At 35.3% G+C, this 18,594-nt stretch overlaps 1 protein-coding gene across 2 annotated transcripts in view; it reads left to right on the forward strand.

The window, feature by feature from the left end:
- Tm2 (tropomyosin 2) overlaps positions 1-5,717 on the forward strand; it is a 46,108-nt gene extending 40,391 nt beyond the window's left edge. Inside the window, exons 10-11 of one of the 2 annotated variants that reach the window (XR_011331362.1) lie at positions 2,077-2,374; positions 5,055-5,717. Coding sequence is in view for 1 of the 2 variants with exons in the window: in XM_069821220.1 (XP_069677321.1) it covers positions 5,055-5,137 (83 nt within the window). In the remaining variant the exon portion in view is untranslated. The remainder of the gene's footprint in view (positions 1-2,076; positions 2,375-5,054) is intronic. The other variant, XM_069821220.1, reaches the window with a different exon arrangement.
- The last annotated feature ends 12,877 nt before the right edge of the window (positions 5,718-18,594 follow it).

The following is an 18,594-nucleotide window of genomic DNA, read 5'->3' on the forward strand; positions in this document are numbered from 1 at the left end:
CTGAAATATACATTTGAATACAGAAACGGAGAACTTGTGTGTTGACGAGTTATCTGCATGGAGTGTGTCACTCACAGCCTTATTTTAATGTATATGTGTTGAAAGTTTAATTTAGAAATATGGTTACAATGTTTCTATACGTGTCTTTAATACTGACAAGGCTTTTTAAACAGAATGCACGCAATGTGGCCACGTCAGCAGCATTGCTGCGGACAAAGCAACGCCTTTGTGCTAGCTAACAATGCGATATTATTCCTCAAGCACTTTCCAAAGCAGATCCCATCTCACTCTGCACTAAGGCTCATTTGGTTGAATTCGTATATGAAACCGTACAATAACACAAATAAAAACTAATTTTATGTGTGATTAGATATAATTCACATGCAGTTATGATTTCACAACTTCACCTCAACCTACATTCAGTTCAAGTAGTTGATTAGATGTATCTTGCTATATGTGGTGATGGTTGCAAGGCTAAGGCCAAGAACTTATTTAGGAGAAATAGCTCCTACAGTACCATTCAAAGCAATATCTTTCTTTATCCATCACATTTTATAAGTTGGGCATATCGGAATTTGAATGCGGTTCTATGACATAGAAAACGTATTCAATGACCAGTTTGCCAACAGTAAAATATTAAATAAACAAGTACACAAACTAAGTGGTAACGCATTATTCTGTTAAATGTTTGCTTGAACGTCCCATTCTAGCCATATAGCCAGCCAGCAACTTATGATTCTAGTAATTTGTGCAAAATTTCAAATTATGCGTAGTTGTAATGACTCAACTTTTACTCTATTGGTCCAAATGGTACTCCTGTGCCATTCTAGACAAATGGCCAGCCAGCAGCTCATGACTCTAGTAAATGGTTTAAAATTCCAAATTATGTGGGCATGTAACGAGTCAAGAATTTTTACTTTATTGCCTCAAATGGTACACCTGTGCCATTCTAGACAAATGGCCAGCCAGCAGCTTATGACTCTAGTAACTTGTATAACATTCCAAATTATGTGGGCATGTAACGAGTCAAGAAGTTTTACTTTATTGCCTCAAATGGTACACCTGTGCCATTCTAGACAAATGGCCAGCCAGCAGCTTATGACTCTAGTAAATGGTATAACATTCTAAATTATGTGGGCATGTAACGAGTCAAGAAGTTTTACTTTATTGCCTCAAATGGTACACCTGTGCCATTCTAGACAAATGGCCAGCCAGCAGCTTATGACTCTAGTAAATGGTATAACATTCTAAATTATGTGGGTATGTAACGAGTCAAGAAGTTTTACTTTATTGCCTCAAATGGTACACCTGTGCCATTCTAGACAAATGGCCAGCCAGCAGCTTATGACTCTAGTAAATGGTATAACATTCCAAATTATGTGGATATGTAACGAGTCAAGAATTTTTACTTCATTGCTTCGAATGGTAAGCTGTGCCATTCTAGACAAATGGCCAGCCAGCAAATTATGACTTTAGTAACTGGTATAAAATTCCAAATTCTCGTAGGTATGTACTCCTGTGCCATTCTAGACAAGTACTCATCCAGGAAATTATGATTCTAGTAATTGGTGTAAAATTGCAAACTATGTGGGAATGTAGCGAGTCATTAATTTTTTACTGTATTGCTTCCAACGGTACTTTTGTGTCATTCTAACCAAATGGCCAGCCAGCAACTTAGGATCTAATAATTGCTATAAAATTTTAAATTATTGGGAATATAGCGAGTCAAGATGAGCCCAGATCTCGAAAGATGATGCTTTGATGATTATGAAAGTAATTAAATCTTAAGAATAGAGGCTAGTAGTTCAGACGTTAAAGCGTCTAACTACACTCTACTAGAGCTTAAGTTATATTTCTTGCAGAGGAGAATAAATTTTCGCCAGAATTGCTCAATAGTCTGTTTACCTTTTTAAAAATGAGTATCTGGGATTATTGTTTTGAATGTAAAGTAATTATGTGGAGGTTGAGAGGAGGGATAATTTTTGTTGGACTAACTGTAAGTTTGAGAAGCCTTGTCAGATGTAGCGAGCTTGCTGCTGATGCTAACATATTAATGGCATTGCATTCCTGTTGCAGACAATCTGTTCGGTGAAAAGGAGAAATACAAGTCGATTACCGACGACTTGGACTCGACCTTCGCTGAACTCACAGGCTACTAAACATAGCAAATATATATCCATTCATTTTTTCTCGAAACCAATAAAAAAGAACAAAAAAATCCAAACTTTTGCTTCACACGAAAACTTTCCGGCGCATCTTCTGTCTTCTTTTGCTGTGTCTGTGTCCACCTTTCTTTTGTCAACATTTTAACAATTTTTTGTTAAAAGTTTTCCTGTCTGCTGCTTCTTCTTCACGTCACGTCTGCCATGCCAAGGTAGTAGCTTCTGTGTGGTCTGCGTGAACGAGATGCTTTGCACAAGTAACAGTCGCGCAGCTGAGCCACTGGTTACTGCCAGAAGTTACTTCTCTTGTTTTTGAACAAATTGATATTTGCCTCCTAAGTTACATCATCTCTGACATATTTAGTTGTCAATGAAAAGATTACTATTAAAAATGAACATTATGAAATCCACTCCTCAAACTAATGAAAGTATATCCATACAGTTCATCTAATAGTCTAAATTTCTATTCCTGAGTAAAAATGTTTTCGTTGTGGCTACAGTCGCTTGTTACTTTTGAAAAGTAATTTCTGAAGATTTATAATATTTGTATAAAATTCAGATACATTTGGAATGTACATATATAATAAAGAAATTATGATTCTTGTTCACACAGTCTTATGTTAAATAATAAATAGCATCTTAGAACGCAACTGAGTTAATATTAGCAATAACAAGTTCATTTATCAGAGTTATTGGCACTTGCAAGATGATAATGTGCACAGTATTAGCTTATATGTTGCTTTGCTGGAAAAGTATGCTAACGTTATTCATTTGTTGCTTTAAAAAGAGATTCTAACCGCTGTACAGTAATTATTCAGATGCCACATAAACTTGTTCTTTCATATAAAAATGAAGTCATACGGCGTAGGTAATGACTAGATCTGCAGACGTGCGTGGACACCTACTTGGGAAACTTCCACTTTTTAATTTTGATAGGAACTTCTTAGCAGTTCTTTATTTAGCGTTCCTTTTCAACTGTAGAAGTTCATCAGAGAGAATAATATGAAGCTATTGCGATGTAAAGATGTAATTGAAGTAGACGAAGGAACTGAAATACTTAGAGAAAGTGTGCTCTATAGCCGCTTTGTCGACCATATAACCCACAGGATCTGCCGAAGTTCAAACTCAGATCCGTATGATGAGCAATAAGCAACTATGTAAAAGTCTGGCAATTAGATTTTCTATTGCACTGTTATTACAGCATCTTGATGGTGAAAATCTACAACTTCATGGCCACTGTCGCAGTTTAGCGGTTAACGAGCGGGACTCGTGCTCAGAAGTAGCGCTAGGGAATGAGTTCAAATTCCGCTTGGGCTAATTACCTTATTAGGTTTTCCCAAACTGTAAAACAAACAGCACGTAATCCCATAGAGAATCCTCGGACTCTGCCATTAATTTACACAGGTTATACTACTTGTTAAAATTAATTTACAAACCTGGAATTAACTCTGCACCACCAGAGAAACAGATTGGGGAAGTGACATTCAATCTTGTTCATATAAAATCAGAAGGTTTCTTTCAATAGGAAGAGATATGGGTAGCATTCGCGAATGGACGAGATTTCTGAGCGGATTCATGGGTCACAGAGTCGATTACACTGCAACTGGATTCAGACTGGCTAGGATCCGAGTCATAGGGGAGATCTGGGGAAAGATTATCATCCCTGAGTAGAAAAGAATGAAAGTGCGGAAACATTGAAACTGCTCTACTGAGCCGGAGGAAACATTTGCAGTCGCTTATTTTCAAGAAATTTAAAAGAATGAGAGTGTTGTTTCTTTTCTCAAACATTCATATATAATATCTGAATTTTTATGTAAGTGCTATTCATTGCACGGCCATTCCAAAATTTTTTCTGATACATTATTTAAACCTTCAATTTTTCCTTCGATTTGCTATTAATTTCGTCTTCCACTTCATGTATTAGACTGCAATGAAAATGTTATGATATAATATTGGATATAATCAACTATCGATGTTAAAACACAGTATTCGCTGCAAACAAAACGTAAAATGAGAACTGCGAACATTTTAAAAGCGGAATAATAAACTTTTTCGTTAATATCATTGTGAAAAATGCACGGGAAATATTAACTAGGGTCTCAGTCTTGATTCATGCTTCATATTAATTACAATTTTATATTTGTCGGAATTTAAATTTAAACTTTGGTCAGCGTCACACTATCAAAATGAAACGTTTGTCTGTATAAGTATTTGGTTACTCTTTCAATTCCGAAAATATACAGTTTTATGTGTGATTACATTACTGTTACTTTTATTACTGTGTAGGCTACTTGAAAGAAAACCAGTTAATGCAAGAATATAAGAGAAATATTACGATTTTGTTTCAATAATTTGTATACCTATTTTAAATAAAAATATAAAATTTTAAAACATTATGATAGTAAATAAAGTCAATATTAAGTCAATGATCACTGTATATGTTTAAAAACATTAATTTACTGTCTTAAAACGAAATACTTTTTTGCTGATTTAACTTAAGGCAGAAAAACATTTTTTATTGCACATAGAAGACAAGAAAACTGAATAAACTTAATACGGAATATTCCAACTATTTGTCTAATTAACAAATTCCTTGAATAAATCTAAAGTTTCAGGGTCATAAATTATGAACTATACCAACCATAACATTTTCGTCTACATAAGATTTAGTCTTTGAAGAAGGTTTGCAATAAACAAATGTGATCACAATAAAACTCATCCGAGGTATTTGGCAAATTATTAGCCTACAATTTGAACGTTCTATGCTGAATAGCTTCTAACGACCAACATTAGCAGGAAGATAAAAATGTTCACAAATGTCTGCCGATCGAACTCATTGCCTTGGTATTTGCTGACGACTACTACACCATATCGTTGTGCTTCTCTCCTCAGACGAACTGGGCATCAACAAGGATAGATACAAGTCTCTGGCCGACGAGATGGACTCCACCTTCGCAGAACTGGCCGGCTATTAATCATGTAAATACAACGCAGCGAGTCACACAATGGCAGTTCGGTAGACTTTTCAACATCATTCGCCTTTTGAAAACTTTCTTTTTCTTTGCTTTCTTGAAAAAGTTTCTTATATTGCATATTTTATAGGGATTACTTTTTTCCAAGTATTTTGAAATTCGAGGACTTTGAATTTCAAATATTTGAGGAGAGAAATGAGAAGATTCATCAAACACGTTTATTTCATTTACATCACTAACATATGCGCGTTACCGTCTTTCAATTACGACACAACTATGAGTATTCCTTATTTTCTGAAAATGAGAGAAATGAATAATGTAATAAATTTATTTTATGTCAGAGTGGTAGAGTAAGTCTTCTACTTCATGTTCAAAGTGTTAGAAAAGTTTCGTGTTCTCCCATTAAACCTCCCCCAAAAACTCCTGTCGGACGTCAGGTGCAAGCATTGTTTGGAACAGAGCACGCAGGAGATGATGTGCTCTCACTTGTAAACACTAGTTTCTGGAACTTGTACGTTCACTTGTACGTTCATGTGACATTTGTACGAACGTGAATAAAATTAATATATAATTCGGTACTCGAGACCTGTCCGTCTTGTCCATCAAACCTGTTTCCACCTAATTATTCCTTTCATAGTGCTAGCAACATATATTTCTAATAGATATCACACTTCTGGTCTGTTCTCCACACCTGTACAATTTTTTGAGCCGACATACTGCTGCCTTCTAAGGAATTGGAGGGAGTTGGCGATGGATAGAGAAGGATGGAAGAGAGCCATAGAGGAGGTTAAGGCCCACCTGGGCTGTAATACCAAATAATAAGAAGAAGAAGATACTGCTGCCTTCAGCCATTTTTACTCTGTCTCTTTTAAACACAGAGTATGATGAGAACTTACGTACATAATAAGGATAATAAGGCAAGTGACGACTAAAACGGCATAATTAAAATCTTCCTAACAACCATCCTTTCTTTAATACAGGGTTGTTTCCGATCTCTGATAACGAATTTGAATGACATCATGTGTGTCAGGAATCACATCGACAGCTGAACTGTGGCGCGAGGTGACAGACCAGTAGTGAGTGATTTCATAATCAGAATGCACGGTGTATCAAAGTAGCAATGCCCAAGAAAATCGAGACTGTTTAGGAGGGGTGCATAACAAACCTTCCTGATGCCAAGTACAATTACATCAACATCATAGGAGCCTGCAAAAAACGTGGTTTCGTTATTTTCAAGAAAGGCACCTTGTGTGTACCTAATAAGACTGGCAAAGCGCGGGTGGGATTAATTCCAGAGTGGAAAAATTAAGCAAATCCACCCTCTGTCACAAGTCGCCGCACCCCACGAGATGATACAAATTAATTCCATTCGAGCTTTACCAATCTTATTAAGTACACAGAAGATGCCTTTCTTGAAAATAACGAAACCTCATTTATGACAGGCTTCTTTTATTTTCACATAACTGTACTTGGCATTGGAAAGGGTCGTAATGTACCCCTCCCAAAAAGGCTTTCTGCTGTGAGTCGCCGTGCACTCTGACTATGAGATCACTCACTACTGGTCTGTCACCTCGCGCCACAGTTCAGCTATCGTGTGACTCCAGACGCACATGTCATTCAAATTCGTTATCAGAGATCGGAAACAACCCTGTATTATTATTTCATATTAAAATTTGAATGAACGTAGTTACGACATCGCAGAGGAATAATCTATGCTTCACCCATTTCAACACGACTGGCGCATTGTAATCATTACTTAACTACAGTACAACCCTCATTTAAACCTGCTTATGAGATCACAGTATGCCCTGCTGCCAATTTATCCATTGGTGTTAAAATTAATGTGATAAGTAAATTTCATAGTTATTTACTGTGAGTGATTTCTAAGTTGCATATTTTTAAGAGAGAGAGAAAAACATTATATCAGAGTATTTTATTGGAATCAGAAAGCTTCATAATCCCATACAAATTACATCGTAACTTTCTTGATATGAATGCCAAAATTTGGTCCAAATAGTTTTTTTCTGGAAAACACAATGGATCAAATTGCCAAAGAAATTTTTGCGAATCTGGCTTCCAGGTTTAGTTTCCTGTAAAGATTATTTGAATAATATTCAAGGGAAAAATTGTTCTAGGACCGGGCATCAAACCCGGGACCTTTGGATAAGTGCGCCAACGCTCTACCACTGAGCTATCCAGGAACGATAAACAATCACGGTTTAATTCTTCCCTTTATGTCCACATACCTCAAGTCGGTTGACAACGACAATGACCGAGCACACTATACTGTGTGACTTTAAATTGTGGTTTCATGTTAACGAACAGGGGCGTATATTATGCGAATCTGGCTTTCAGGTTTAGCTTCCTCGCTCTTAGCCAAAGGTCCGATGCCACTCCCGGAACAATTTTTCCTTTGAATATTATTCAAATAAATTTTTGTCTGATTCAGCGATAAATAATTGTAAATTAATGCATAAGGTCTCATTTCACTCTGTAAAGTCGTCGCTCGTAGTTAAAGTGTCTGACGAGGAGTCATACGTACAGAAAAAAAATGTTATGTTTTATTTAACGACGCTCGCAACTGCAGAGGTTATATCAGCGTCGCCGGATGTGCCGGAATTTTGTCCCGCAGGAGTTCTTTTACATGCCAGTAAATCTACTGACATGAGTCTGTCGCATTTAAGCACACTTGAGATTTTTTCAGGGTTTTCCTTCAACTCATTCAGAGCACATGATGGGTAACTTTCGGCGGTGGACTCTGGACTCATTTCACTGGTATTATCACTTCATCGCACTCAGACGCTAGATAACCATATGAGTTGATAAAGCATCGTAAAATAACCAATTAAAACAATTTTGGAACTGTTGATATCGGTAGATGTTGATGAACACGTATAGATTTTCGTCCTTCCAGCGATAAGAAATAGCTTTATTGTTCTAGACTAGGAAAAAATGATATCAGACTTATAAGTAATACAGCAACACAATATCCAAAATAAGATTAAACAGTGAAGGAAAGGAGTTCAATATATAAAGAGGAGTAAGACGACGATCCCGTATCTCCTAAACTTTTCATCAGTCTTCTTGAGGAAGTTTTTAGAAAGATGAAATATCTACACAGCATAACATAGATGGCAAGAAACTAACCAACCTCCTTTTCGCAGATGACATCGTTCTTCTAGCAACTTCAGAAAATGGTGTGAGGAAAACAACTACTGACATTCACAACAATGAAGTAGGCTCACAATGAACACAAGAAATACCAAAGTAATGACAAACCACATAGACGAATATATGAAGTTAAACAAGGGGCACATATAATAATACAGTGCGTATACTAACTGGCTCCGCAGTGAAGCAAGTGACAGTATTCGATCCGGCAGCGATGTGAAGTTGGTACTGTGAAGCGCTTGGTTTGAACACGTAGGAATATTACATCTCCTCCCCAATCCTCCACCATTCAATGCGGCCAAGGTCATTGACTCTACCTGCACGATACTAATACAACTCTTCGAGTCTTCGCGTTTTGCTTGCCACTTCTCGTGCGGAGCCAGTTAGTATACGCACTGTAATATATCCAGGAATACCATATCTAGGCAAATAGTCTCGTCTCACAATAGTAGTAGCAGAAAATAAATTCTTCAGCGGATGTCAGCAGCATGGGGAACATTTTGGAATCTCGAATTTATTCTTTTGAACAAAAGTTACAGCATTAGTATCAAAATAGAAGCAATAAACACAAGCATTCTCCCAATCCATTTACATGGGCTAAAAAAAAACGAAGGCTAAATGCTTAGGATATGCCAGAAAATATAAAATATGGAGCGAATGTATTTTACATTAGATTGCAACGCGGAGTCTGGAACAAAGAAATCAGGAAAAGGACAGGCATTGAAGATGCTGCATGTAATCCGGCAGACAGCAAGAACTTAGGCTGAATATTCCCTGGGTGGTTTCCTAGGATCACACAATGAAGATTCATTGCATATGAATCGTAAATTGTGTCGTGTAGTTGCAAAATCAGATACACCACTTTTTTTTTTCGAAAATGAGTTAATTTTATATTTCATATCTTCATATGATTCTACAACTGCTATAGCACTGTTATGCTCCAAAGCCAGATACATCACATGGATTTGTATGATGAAAAATAGTATTGGTTGCAAATCCGTAATTCCTTGCAAACGTTTTTCCTTCATACTGAAAAATGATATTTTAGTGAAATATCTGATTTTGCAACTAAATGCCTCAATTGGAGAAACCCACCTGTACATTTGAGTACTTTTTTCAGGAGGCACAAGAAAACTAATTATCTTCAAAAGCGTTTGGTATTTTCAAGTGACTATTCTTTTATTAAATCATAATAATAAGTTATAATGTTTGGCATGCATGAACTTTAATTTTTTTCTTTAGTATTTTCTGCAAAAAAAATAAATAAATAAATTGCCTTGACATGTGAGGTTTCTGCAATTTACGACTAGTAACAATCATTTTATTTCTTTAAAACAACTTTTAGGTGAAAAGACGAAAAAGAACAATTTTATTTATCTTATATAACTTCAAATGCAAGCCTATATGTGAATCAAGAAATAAAAAAAAAGTACACAGACATAAAAAAGAATGCAAAATTATGTGAATAGCGTATTCCATTCTTTAATCTTATAAAGAAACAAGAAAAGCAAACTGAATTTTTTAGTTTCTAAAACATTCTACATGTCCTGCATTTGTGGTGTTCCTGGATTTTTCTACAATTCACCGTGCCTTATTGCCGCTATGAAATGTACATTGAAAACTGGAAGTGTGGGATTTCTGCACTACTTAAAGAAGGCCTATGTATGAACATTAGAACCACATAAAAAACTGAATTTGAGAAAAAATGCGACTTATGGGGTTTCTGCAATTCAAGATTCATATGGCAAAATAACCACGAGTTTCGAGGGATTTTATGGGGTATCATAATTAATTACCGATAATTAATTAAATGCTCAGGACAGTGGATATTATTATTATTATTATTATTATTATTATTATTATTATTATTATTATTATTATTATTAGATACTGGATCTTATCAGGTATTCGTCAAGGGATAGGACTTGATCTGTCAGGGCTGAGGTAGGATGACTCATCTATCAGCATCAAATTCACGAATGACGTCCGGGCCACCTGCCGATTGGAATAAAAATCACATAATGGGCTATTGCAAGTGTAAGTGCATGAATCCATCCCAGGTTCAGTCCTCAAAAATCCATTCACGCATTGTTTTAGGAAATTGATTTTCGCTCTTCGTGGGATGGTTTTCTGGAGTTATTCTGAGCCAACACAAAGCTCTAGCTCAATAATACTCCAGAAATTTTCACCTTTATGTTTACTTTGATATTATCACTGTCACACCAAGTAAAAAATATATGAATTAGTGTCCCAAGTGGAAATTTATACGCTCCGGTTACATACTTTTTAAAGCAAAGTTGAATTATACATTGAAAAATAGAATTATTATGCATATAAACATTCAAGCACATAATAAAATATAATTTTATGAATGAATGCTGCCTTTATAATAACCTTAGACAATATTAGACTCAGTGACTTCCTTTATCTACTGAGACTGAAGTCATACGTATTTTATTATAGTGAATTCAAAGTACATCAGTTCATTGTGATTAAGATGAAGAGGTTGATTCTATATTTTTCTAATTCTCTCGATCTTAGAATGGAGCATTTCAAGTATTCTGAAATAAGCGTCAAGAATTCAATTCGACATTACATTTTTGCAAAATGTTCAGCACAGTCAATAAAATTAGATGAACTATTTCTATAGTTTCTATTACTTTACCAAATCAGGACCAGTACCTGTTTTTAGTGACTAAGAAGTTGCGGTATAAAATTTGCAAGCAAGAAAAGAGTTGTCATAATAAATACTCATTTTGGTGAATAAAAAGCCCGATATATGATTCACAAGCAAAACAAGATTTTACTGTCATGGTATACCGACCCATTTCGAGCTTTTAGTAAAATGAAAATTAAACGCTATAGAGCAAACACAACACCGTTATAAATTTAATGTTAGTGATTGCAAATATGTAGTAATCAAACATACATATTAATATCAGATATTTGTTTTGAAGTAAAATATTTCAATTAAAATTATAATAGGAAAAAATCTGAAGTAACGTACAACATTTGCTTAAAAGGGAAGTGGATTCCGTTCCGTTAATTTTTATTACCGGTGGTTATTTTACAAAGTCTTCATTCTGTAACGAAATGCAGGGTCTTTTAAACAATCTTTACAGTACATTTTATGAATTAAAGTTACCACATTGTAGCATAAACTAGGTACCGAAGTTACTGAATTCATAATTTTAAATCTAAAATTACAAACAATTATTAAGTTCTCGTCACTTAATATAATTCCTTTTTTTCCCACGTTAGTGACGAAGACATATGGGTGTATAAAATGAAAATTTCGTACATGTATGTAACCGAGCTACATTTCATTTATGTAATCCACATTGAAGATCGTTCCAATAGTTTCCCCACACGATACAGTTGCCGTGTTCATAAAACTCAAGGCGTCTTTAAAGAAGCCCACGCAATAAGATGTAGTTAATATTGATTTATTTTTCAGCCCTCAAAATTTCGGTACATTAGTACTGAAGAAGATTTGTTCTGATAAATCTTAAGTCCCTTAATAACGTATTCATCCCATAGATTCAATGTAGTTTACCCAGTTCACTGCAAAAAGGGGGAATGTCGAATTTATTTCATTTTGTAGGAAATGAAATTTAAACTTTGAAACCATATTACAGGACATTGAGCAAATATAACTCGTGTATTTCTTTTTTACACAACTCAACACATATTAACAGAAATGATATATAGGAAACTGTGACTCTTGCTAACCAATCCTTGTTACCAGAATAATTTTTCATCAATAATGCAAACAAAAAATGACAAAAAGGAGGAATGTCAGAAAACTTAAAGATCTGTTTATTTTATGTTAGTTAACACTGAAAAACTTTTGTAAGGGAGTTTGTTGTAATATTCTCTTGCGTCTGCACAACAAAACTGCTTGAGGTGTTGCAAATCTTTGAATTTAAACCACGAAATTGGTAACACATCTGAAATAAAAGGAACTATTATTGGTATCACTACTTATCAGCTTTTAGAAAAGTTTAAAAGTAAAAGTTATATTTATTACCTTGATAAAGTTTCTCAGGCAGAAGGAACTCCCCACTTCGTAATTGAGTATCCTTTATTTGTGTATGTAAGCTATTTGTTGGAACCATGGCTGCAGTTTCTCACATTCCATTATATGTGGATCTATGCTCTGCTAGACGAGGATGATTAACCAAAAAAAAAAAACAATTTCAGTGATAGGTTTTGTCGAAATCCGGCAGGTTTTCTTAAACAATGGTGTCAAGTACAGTACAGTGTCCAATTTCTCAGCATAGCTTGATCAACATGAACAACACGGTAAGCAGATGGCTTCATGCGAGCACTCTCAAATACTTCTATCCAATGTTCTTGTAATTCTGCCGGATATCTCTGGTTTATGAGAGCCATGTTTCGGCCGCATTCTAAATGAGAATGCCAGCGAACGGGAAATGTTACTTTAATACAATCCAGTCTCCGAGCAGCATACACCACATAATGGAAAAACCGGAAAACAGTATAGTATTTGTTTTGACCGGCGCATCCATCACAAAACAGCTCAAAATTCTTCACTTTGGGGTCTAAAATATTAAAAATAAAATGATGAAAGAATGAGGTCACTTCATCAGAACCTTCTTTCCCTACTGTTTCTGGATAGCAGTAGAAAACTGAATATCCCGTGGACAAAGTGTGGATGTTGAAAGAATAGAATGATAGTGTTCCATACTATACATAATTCGTTGTAAGGTTAGGCATACATAGGTTTTTCTGAAAATCAAAAGCAATAACTTCGTGCATTCGACTCTTCATGCTGTTCTTTCTTGCTTTTCGTCTTCTGTCATAAAATACTTCGGCTTTACGCTTATGAACTTCGTTTTCCATTTGTGCTGTCTTCATCCGACTCTCAATGTTGTGTTTTTTATCTCCTGATAAGAAAGAATCGGATAACTTCTAATGAAGCGCCTTTGCATTAGCCTGGTACTTATCACAGGCACTGCACGTATCGCAGCGTGGATACACAAATGCGATATTAAATCTCGTATTGAATATCTTTCTGTAATGTTCATAAGAAACATATGGCAGTTTTTTCTTCTTTGGACATTTCATATATTTTATTAATAGGTTATTTAGTGTATCTGGCATATAAACTGTCTCACTATTGTTCCTACTGTAATGACTCTGCCGTCTCTTGAATGAGTTGATATGCTTGACCACACTCTCTCTTTTCTTCTTTTATTTGACAATTTTTGTACATTGGTACTATTAACTGTGCTTAAATAATTAACATCACAATAATATAAGACTTGTGGAGAGGGTGACGACCATTTACGTTCCTCAAAGCATCAATAAATCAGTGTGTCTTTTCCTCTTGAGGTGATCAGGTCGTGCTGGGGGCAGGTTACGAGGAATCTGGTTGATTAAGCTGTTAAAATGTGTTGGCAATGTTGCATATAACCATGTGTAGGAAGAATGAATTGCAGTCTCTATTTTGACTAGATCTAGATCTGAATGAAGTGTTTCATTTCTCAAGTACCATGGTGCTCCAGTGATTATCCTTAGTACCCGATTTTGGAATTTTTGAATACGCTTGATTTGGCTTATAAAAGCCGATCCCCATAATGAACATCCATAGAGCCAAATAGGCTTAAGAAGCATTACATATATTAATCTTTTGTTGGAAAGGGAAAGACAAGAGCTGGAAAGTATTGCTTTCAATCGATGAAGTCTGTATCTTAATCTCTGAAGGGTGTAAGTGAGATGTTTATTCCAGGTCAAGCGACTGTCTAGGATGAGTCCAAGATATCGTACTTCTTCATGCTGTGGTACTGGTGAACAGTTGAGGTATATGTGCTTTTTCTTTTTTGAGGTGTGTGAATGTTCCTGTTGATTACTTATTTGTGTTCATGGCTGTTCTGCACACTCTCTGCGACATCTTTTGGTTTTCTGCAATGTTTGTGGTCATATTTGCCTCGCCGACCTTTCGGTGATGTCCCAGTAGTTTTTAGAGCTTTAGATTCTGAATGCGTTTCTTGGTAATGCCATGTAAAAACATGTCTTCCGAAGATGCCATAATTAGACGTGATTTTAAACCTTACAAAATAACAATAATAAATTCCACAACAGAAAATGTCTAAACATCACTACGAAGTACGAACAAATAATTCTCGTAAACAAATGAGTACTTAGTTGCGTCATACAGTGATGCCAATGTGAACACATGACATTCCTCTTTTTATACTGTTTCGCTCTGACATTCCCCCTTTTTGTGTTGTATACCAATTCGTCAACACGATGTAGATCTGGAACTATCATCTTTCTTGCAGTGCAACAAAGTGTATTGTATTCTACTCCCTTTGATCTCATTTTTCATAAATTTACGACATTCCCCCCTTTTTGCAGTGGATTCTTAATATATATATATATGCTCGAACATGTAGGTCATTGGTACTGAAAGTGAAAATATTCGGTTCACTTATAATATCGAAATTATGTAAAAAAAAATATAATCTTTAATACAGCAACTATTAAATTTGAGACAATTTACTGCCTGTCACAACTGTTCTGTGAAGACGTCTCGCTGCTAGCTAGAGAAACACAATGGAATTCAAAGGAGTGCGCTGAGGCATCTCGTTGAGACACATCGAGCTTTGTGATTCAGCCCTCCAGCTCCACAAAAATACCCTTGAATAAGTCTGTGAAAGCAGAGCAGTGCTGCCACACAGCGGCGAGGCCGGGAAGTTAGAGGAACAAAACACATCTGTACAGTACAGCGAAGAATCAAGTAAATTAGGACAGTACCTACTCACAATATTCTTAGTATTGTCCTAGCAATGATTCATTCTTGTCAATACAATTGAATAAAGCGACGTAAGAAAACAGACTCTTGGATTTGATTAATATTGAATCAGTCGTTTGAAAAATTGTGCTTATCCAAGAAACTAAGCTTCAAGATAACTTAATATGGGTTTCTTTCGTAACAAAGTTCTTTCCTCGCCATTTAAACATATCTTTTTTAGAAGTTGAACAGGTGAGATATACAGTATCTACCTGCATCCAAAGACTGCAAGTAGAATTTCTCAAACAACTAATAAAATTATCGTATTATTGCATAAATAATTCTAATATGTCATTGAAGGATTAAGAATTAAGTGTGTTTCTGAATAGGGTACCTGTTGTAATTCTCAGCAGTTCCTCCGCTCACACATATTAGTCTTGACATGAGACGATCATTTGGATCTTAGGAAATTATTCCCTGATGATGGAACCTGCAAGCAGTTCCGGAACGTTAGAGATATTAATCTCAATCCACTTTGAAATCCCAAAATAATCTTCTGAACACAAGAGTCCTGTTTGGGAAGACACTAATAGATCAAACAAATTTGGCGAAATTTCTACGTCTCAAGCAATGCTAATCTGAATATGAAATTTATAACATACAGAAATTAAATTCTTATAAACTCACTCAACAAGTAATAACTGCTTTACTGTGTTAATTTTATGGTAACTGTTGAAAAATCAGGAAATTTCATCACAGCCAAAACACAAAGGTCGGAAGCCTAAAATCTATGGTTAAAAATATAGGATGTTAGGAAAGTAAACGCAAATATTATTTTTGGTAATAAAGGGCAACGAGAAAAATCCATCATGCATTTCGATATATATATATATATATATATATATATATATATATATATATATATATATATATATATATCGTAGTATTTTTAAGCACTCAAAAAATCATATGTATTCAGTTTAAATAGTATTGTAATGTAGTATTGTAGTATCGTATTTATTTTGTGAAACAACCTTAAAGTCTCAACGTCTAATAACACCTCATTCTGGCAAGACATTGTCTATGCAGCTGTCTAAAGTACTATGTATAATGATTACACGACCATCAACATGTTGTTAGTGGTAAGAAATACAGGTAATCATCTCTCATCTATCTACGAAACGATACGTGTTCTTTCACGACACAGATAAATAAATCAACAGAAAATGAGTATCAGGACAAGAATTTCATAAATCTCTTCATGCTTTGACTTAAGTACTTATTCCTTATTGAAATAAAATTTGCGTAAACACTTTTTTGTATCAAATAACACTCAAAGGTAGCATTAATAAAGGGATGATGACACAACAGGCAGAATCTTTGACACAGAAAAACAATAATAAAATTCAAATATATTAACAAAAATCTCAACTAAATTTACATTGTTGCTTGTTTAATCAACTGTTCGAAGACAGGTTTGAACGTCATTAGTGACACCATTAAGGTATCACTTATGAGGCAATTAAGGGAAAAGATAATGGGTAGAGTGGTCAGTTTCTTTTCCCCTTCATTGCATACATCGCTGACTAGTAATATATTATACTAATCAGACTTCTTACATATCGGCCAGAACCTCAATCAGAGGTAAAAATAGCATTATATATTATTCTGTATATTTGTGGAGCTTTAGAAGAGAGAATTCTAAGAAGACTAATTAAAAATTATTCATTGGAGATTTTTTTTATAAATTTTTAGGTGGTTATTTAACGATGCTTTGTTAACTACTACTCTGTTTAACGACGACAGAATTGGTGATACTGAGACCGTATTTGACAAGATGAAGCTGAGAATTCGACGTGGAATTACCTCACATTCACCTTACTGTTGAGAAAAAAATCGCTAATCAGATAATCAGTCCAAACGGGAATCGAACCCACGTCCAAACGGAGCTACAGACCTGCAGACAAACGCGCTACTGCCCGAGCTACATCAGTAGCCTTGTAAAGTTCCAGGAAGACAAAGATCGTTCATTATCTCTTTCTTCGGGCAGCTTCATCTCGTACGTAAGCTCGTAAATGTTGCATTAGTTCGGAAAATATGCCCACTCGATTTATTGTAAAATACTGGGCATAGAAAAAGAAAAATTGTAAAAGAATTTTCAATTCGTATTGATTTTATATATCACCTGTGTATTTGCACATATTTACCTATACTTCTGCGTAAACTATTTAAGATGACACCAGAACATGATTCTTGAATTGAATAATTGCAAGTTGTCCGTACAAATATGTGGATATCTGAAACATTTATACCAGACAATAGTAACACTGCTCATGCTGAGGTCTCATGATCTATTTATTAGGCCTAATTACGACAAGTACCGCTAAGGTTCCACCTATTCTAAGTGAATATTGTCAAGGTTCACGTTCAATAGCCGATTGTACAGATTGTAACTGTGAAAGTTTTTCTCAGAAAAAGCCGAGAAAATAAATGAAATAAAGCATGACCATCACGATTCCATTCTATCATGTCCTTGCAGCTGAGATAAAACAATAAAGTGAATACTGTAGAAGTAAGAGCCAGTTCACTCAACAGGTGTCGAACTAGAGACTCCACTCCAAGTTTCTGAAGTGAAATCGATTGTCGTTCAGAAAGGCATTGACAGTAACAACAGAGGGAAATTAACATGAAAGAATAGGGTTTAGATGTTTTTATCATATTTTTTTGACATAAGTACGTTTCGTCACACTTCACACTGTCGTCACATCGTCTTTTGTCACCCATTACACTTCTGTCACAGTCCTGCGACGTCACACATTAGTTTCTGACACACTTAATTTTAAGTTTCTTTACTTGAAGTATAATTACAACAATTAGTAATTAATTACGATAAATTGTTATACGTTATCAAGGTTATGGGAAAAATTTTTAGGTGATAATCAAATTTTTTCATGTATGCAATACACGTTAACATGTATGGGCAGTGGCTTCCGGTCGTGTTAACTCTTACTTACTTACTGGCTTTTAAGGAACCCGAAGGTTCATTGCCGCCCTCACATAAGCCCGCCATCGGTTCCTATCCTGAGCAAGATTAATCCAGTCTCTATCATCATATCCCACCTCCCTCAGATCCACTTTCATATTATCTTCCCATCTACGTCTCGGCCTCTCCAAAGATCTTTTTCCTTCCGGCCTCCCAACTAACACTCTATATGCATTTCTGGATTTGCCCATACATGCTAAATGCCCTGCCCATCTCAAACGTCTGGATTTAATGTTCCTAATTATGTCAGGTGAAGAATACAATGCGTGCAGTTCTGTGTTGTGTAACTTTCTCCATTCTCTTGTAACTTCATGCCTCTTAGCCCCAAATATTTTCCTAAGTATCTTATTCTCAAACACCCTTAACCTATGTTCCTCCTCTCAAAGTGAGAGTCCAACTTTCACAACCATACAGAACAACCGGTAATATAACTGTTTTATAAATTCTAACTTTCAAATTTTTTGACAACAGACTGGATGATAAAAG

The sequence above is a fragment of the Periplaneta americana genome, chromosome 3 (genome assembly GCF_040183065.1).
Source record: "Periplaneta americana isolate PAMFEO1 chromosome 3, P.americana_PAMFEO1_priV1, whole genome shotgun sequence".
NCBI classification, from domain to species: Eukaryota; Metazoa; Arthropoda; class Insecta; order Blattodea; family Blattidae; genus Periplaneta; species Periplaneta americana.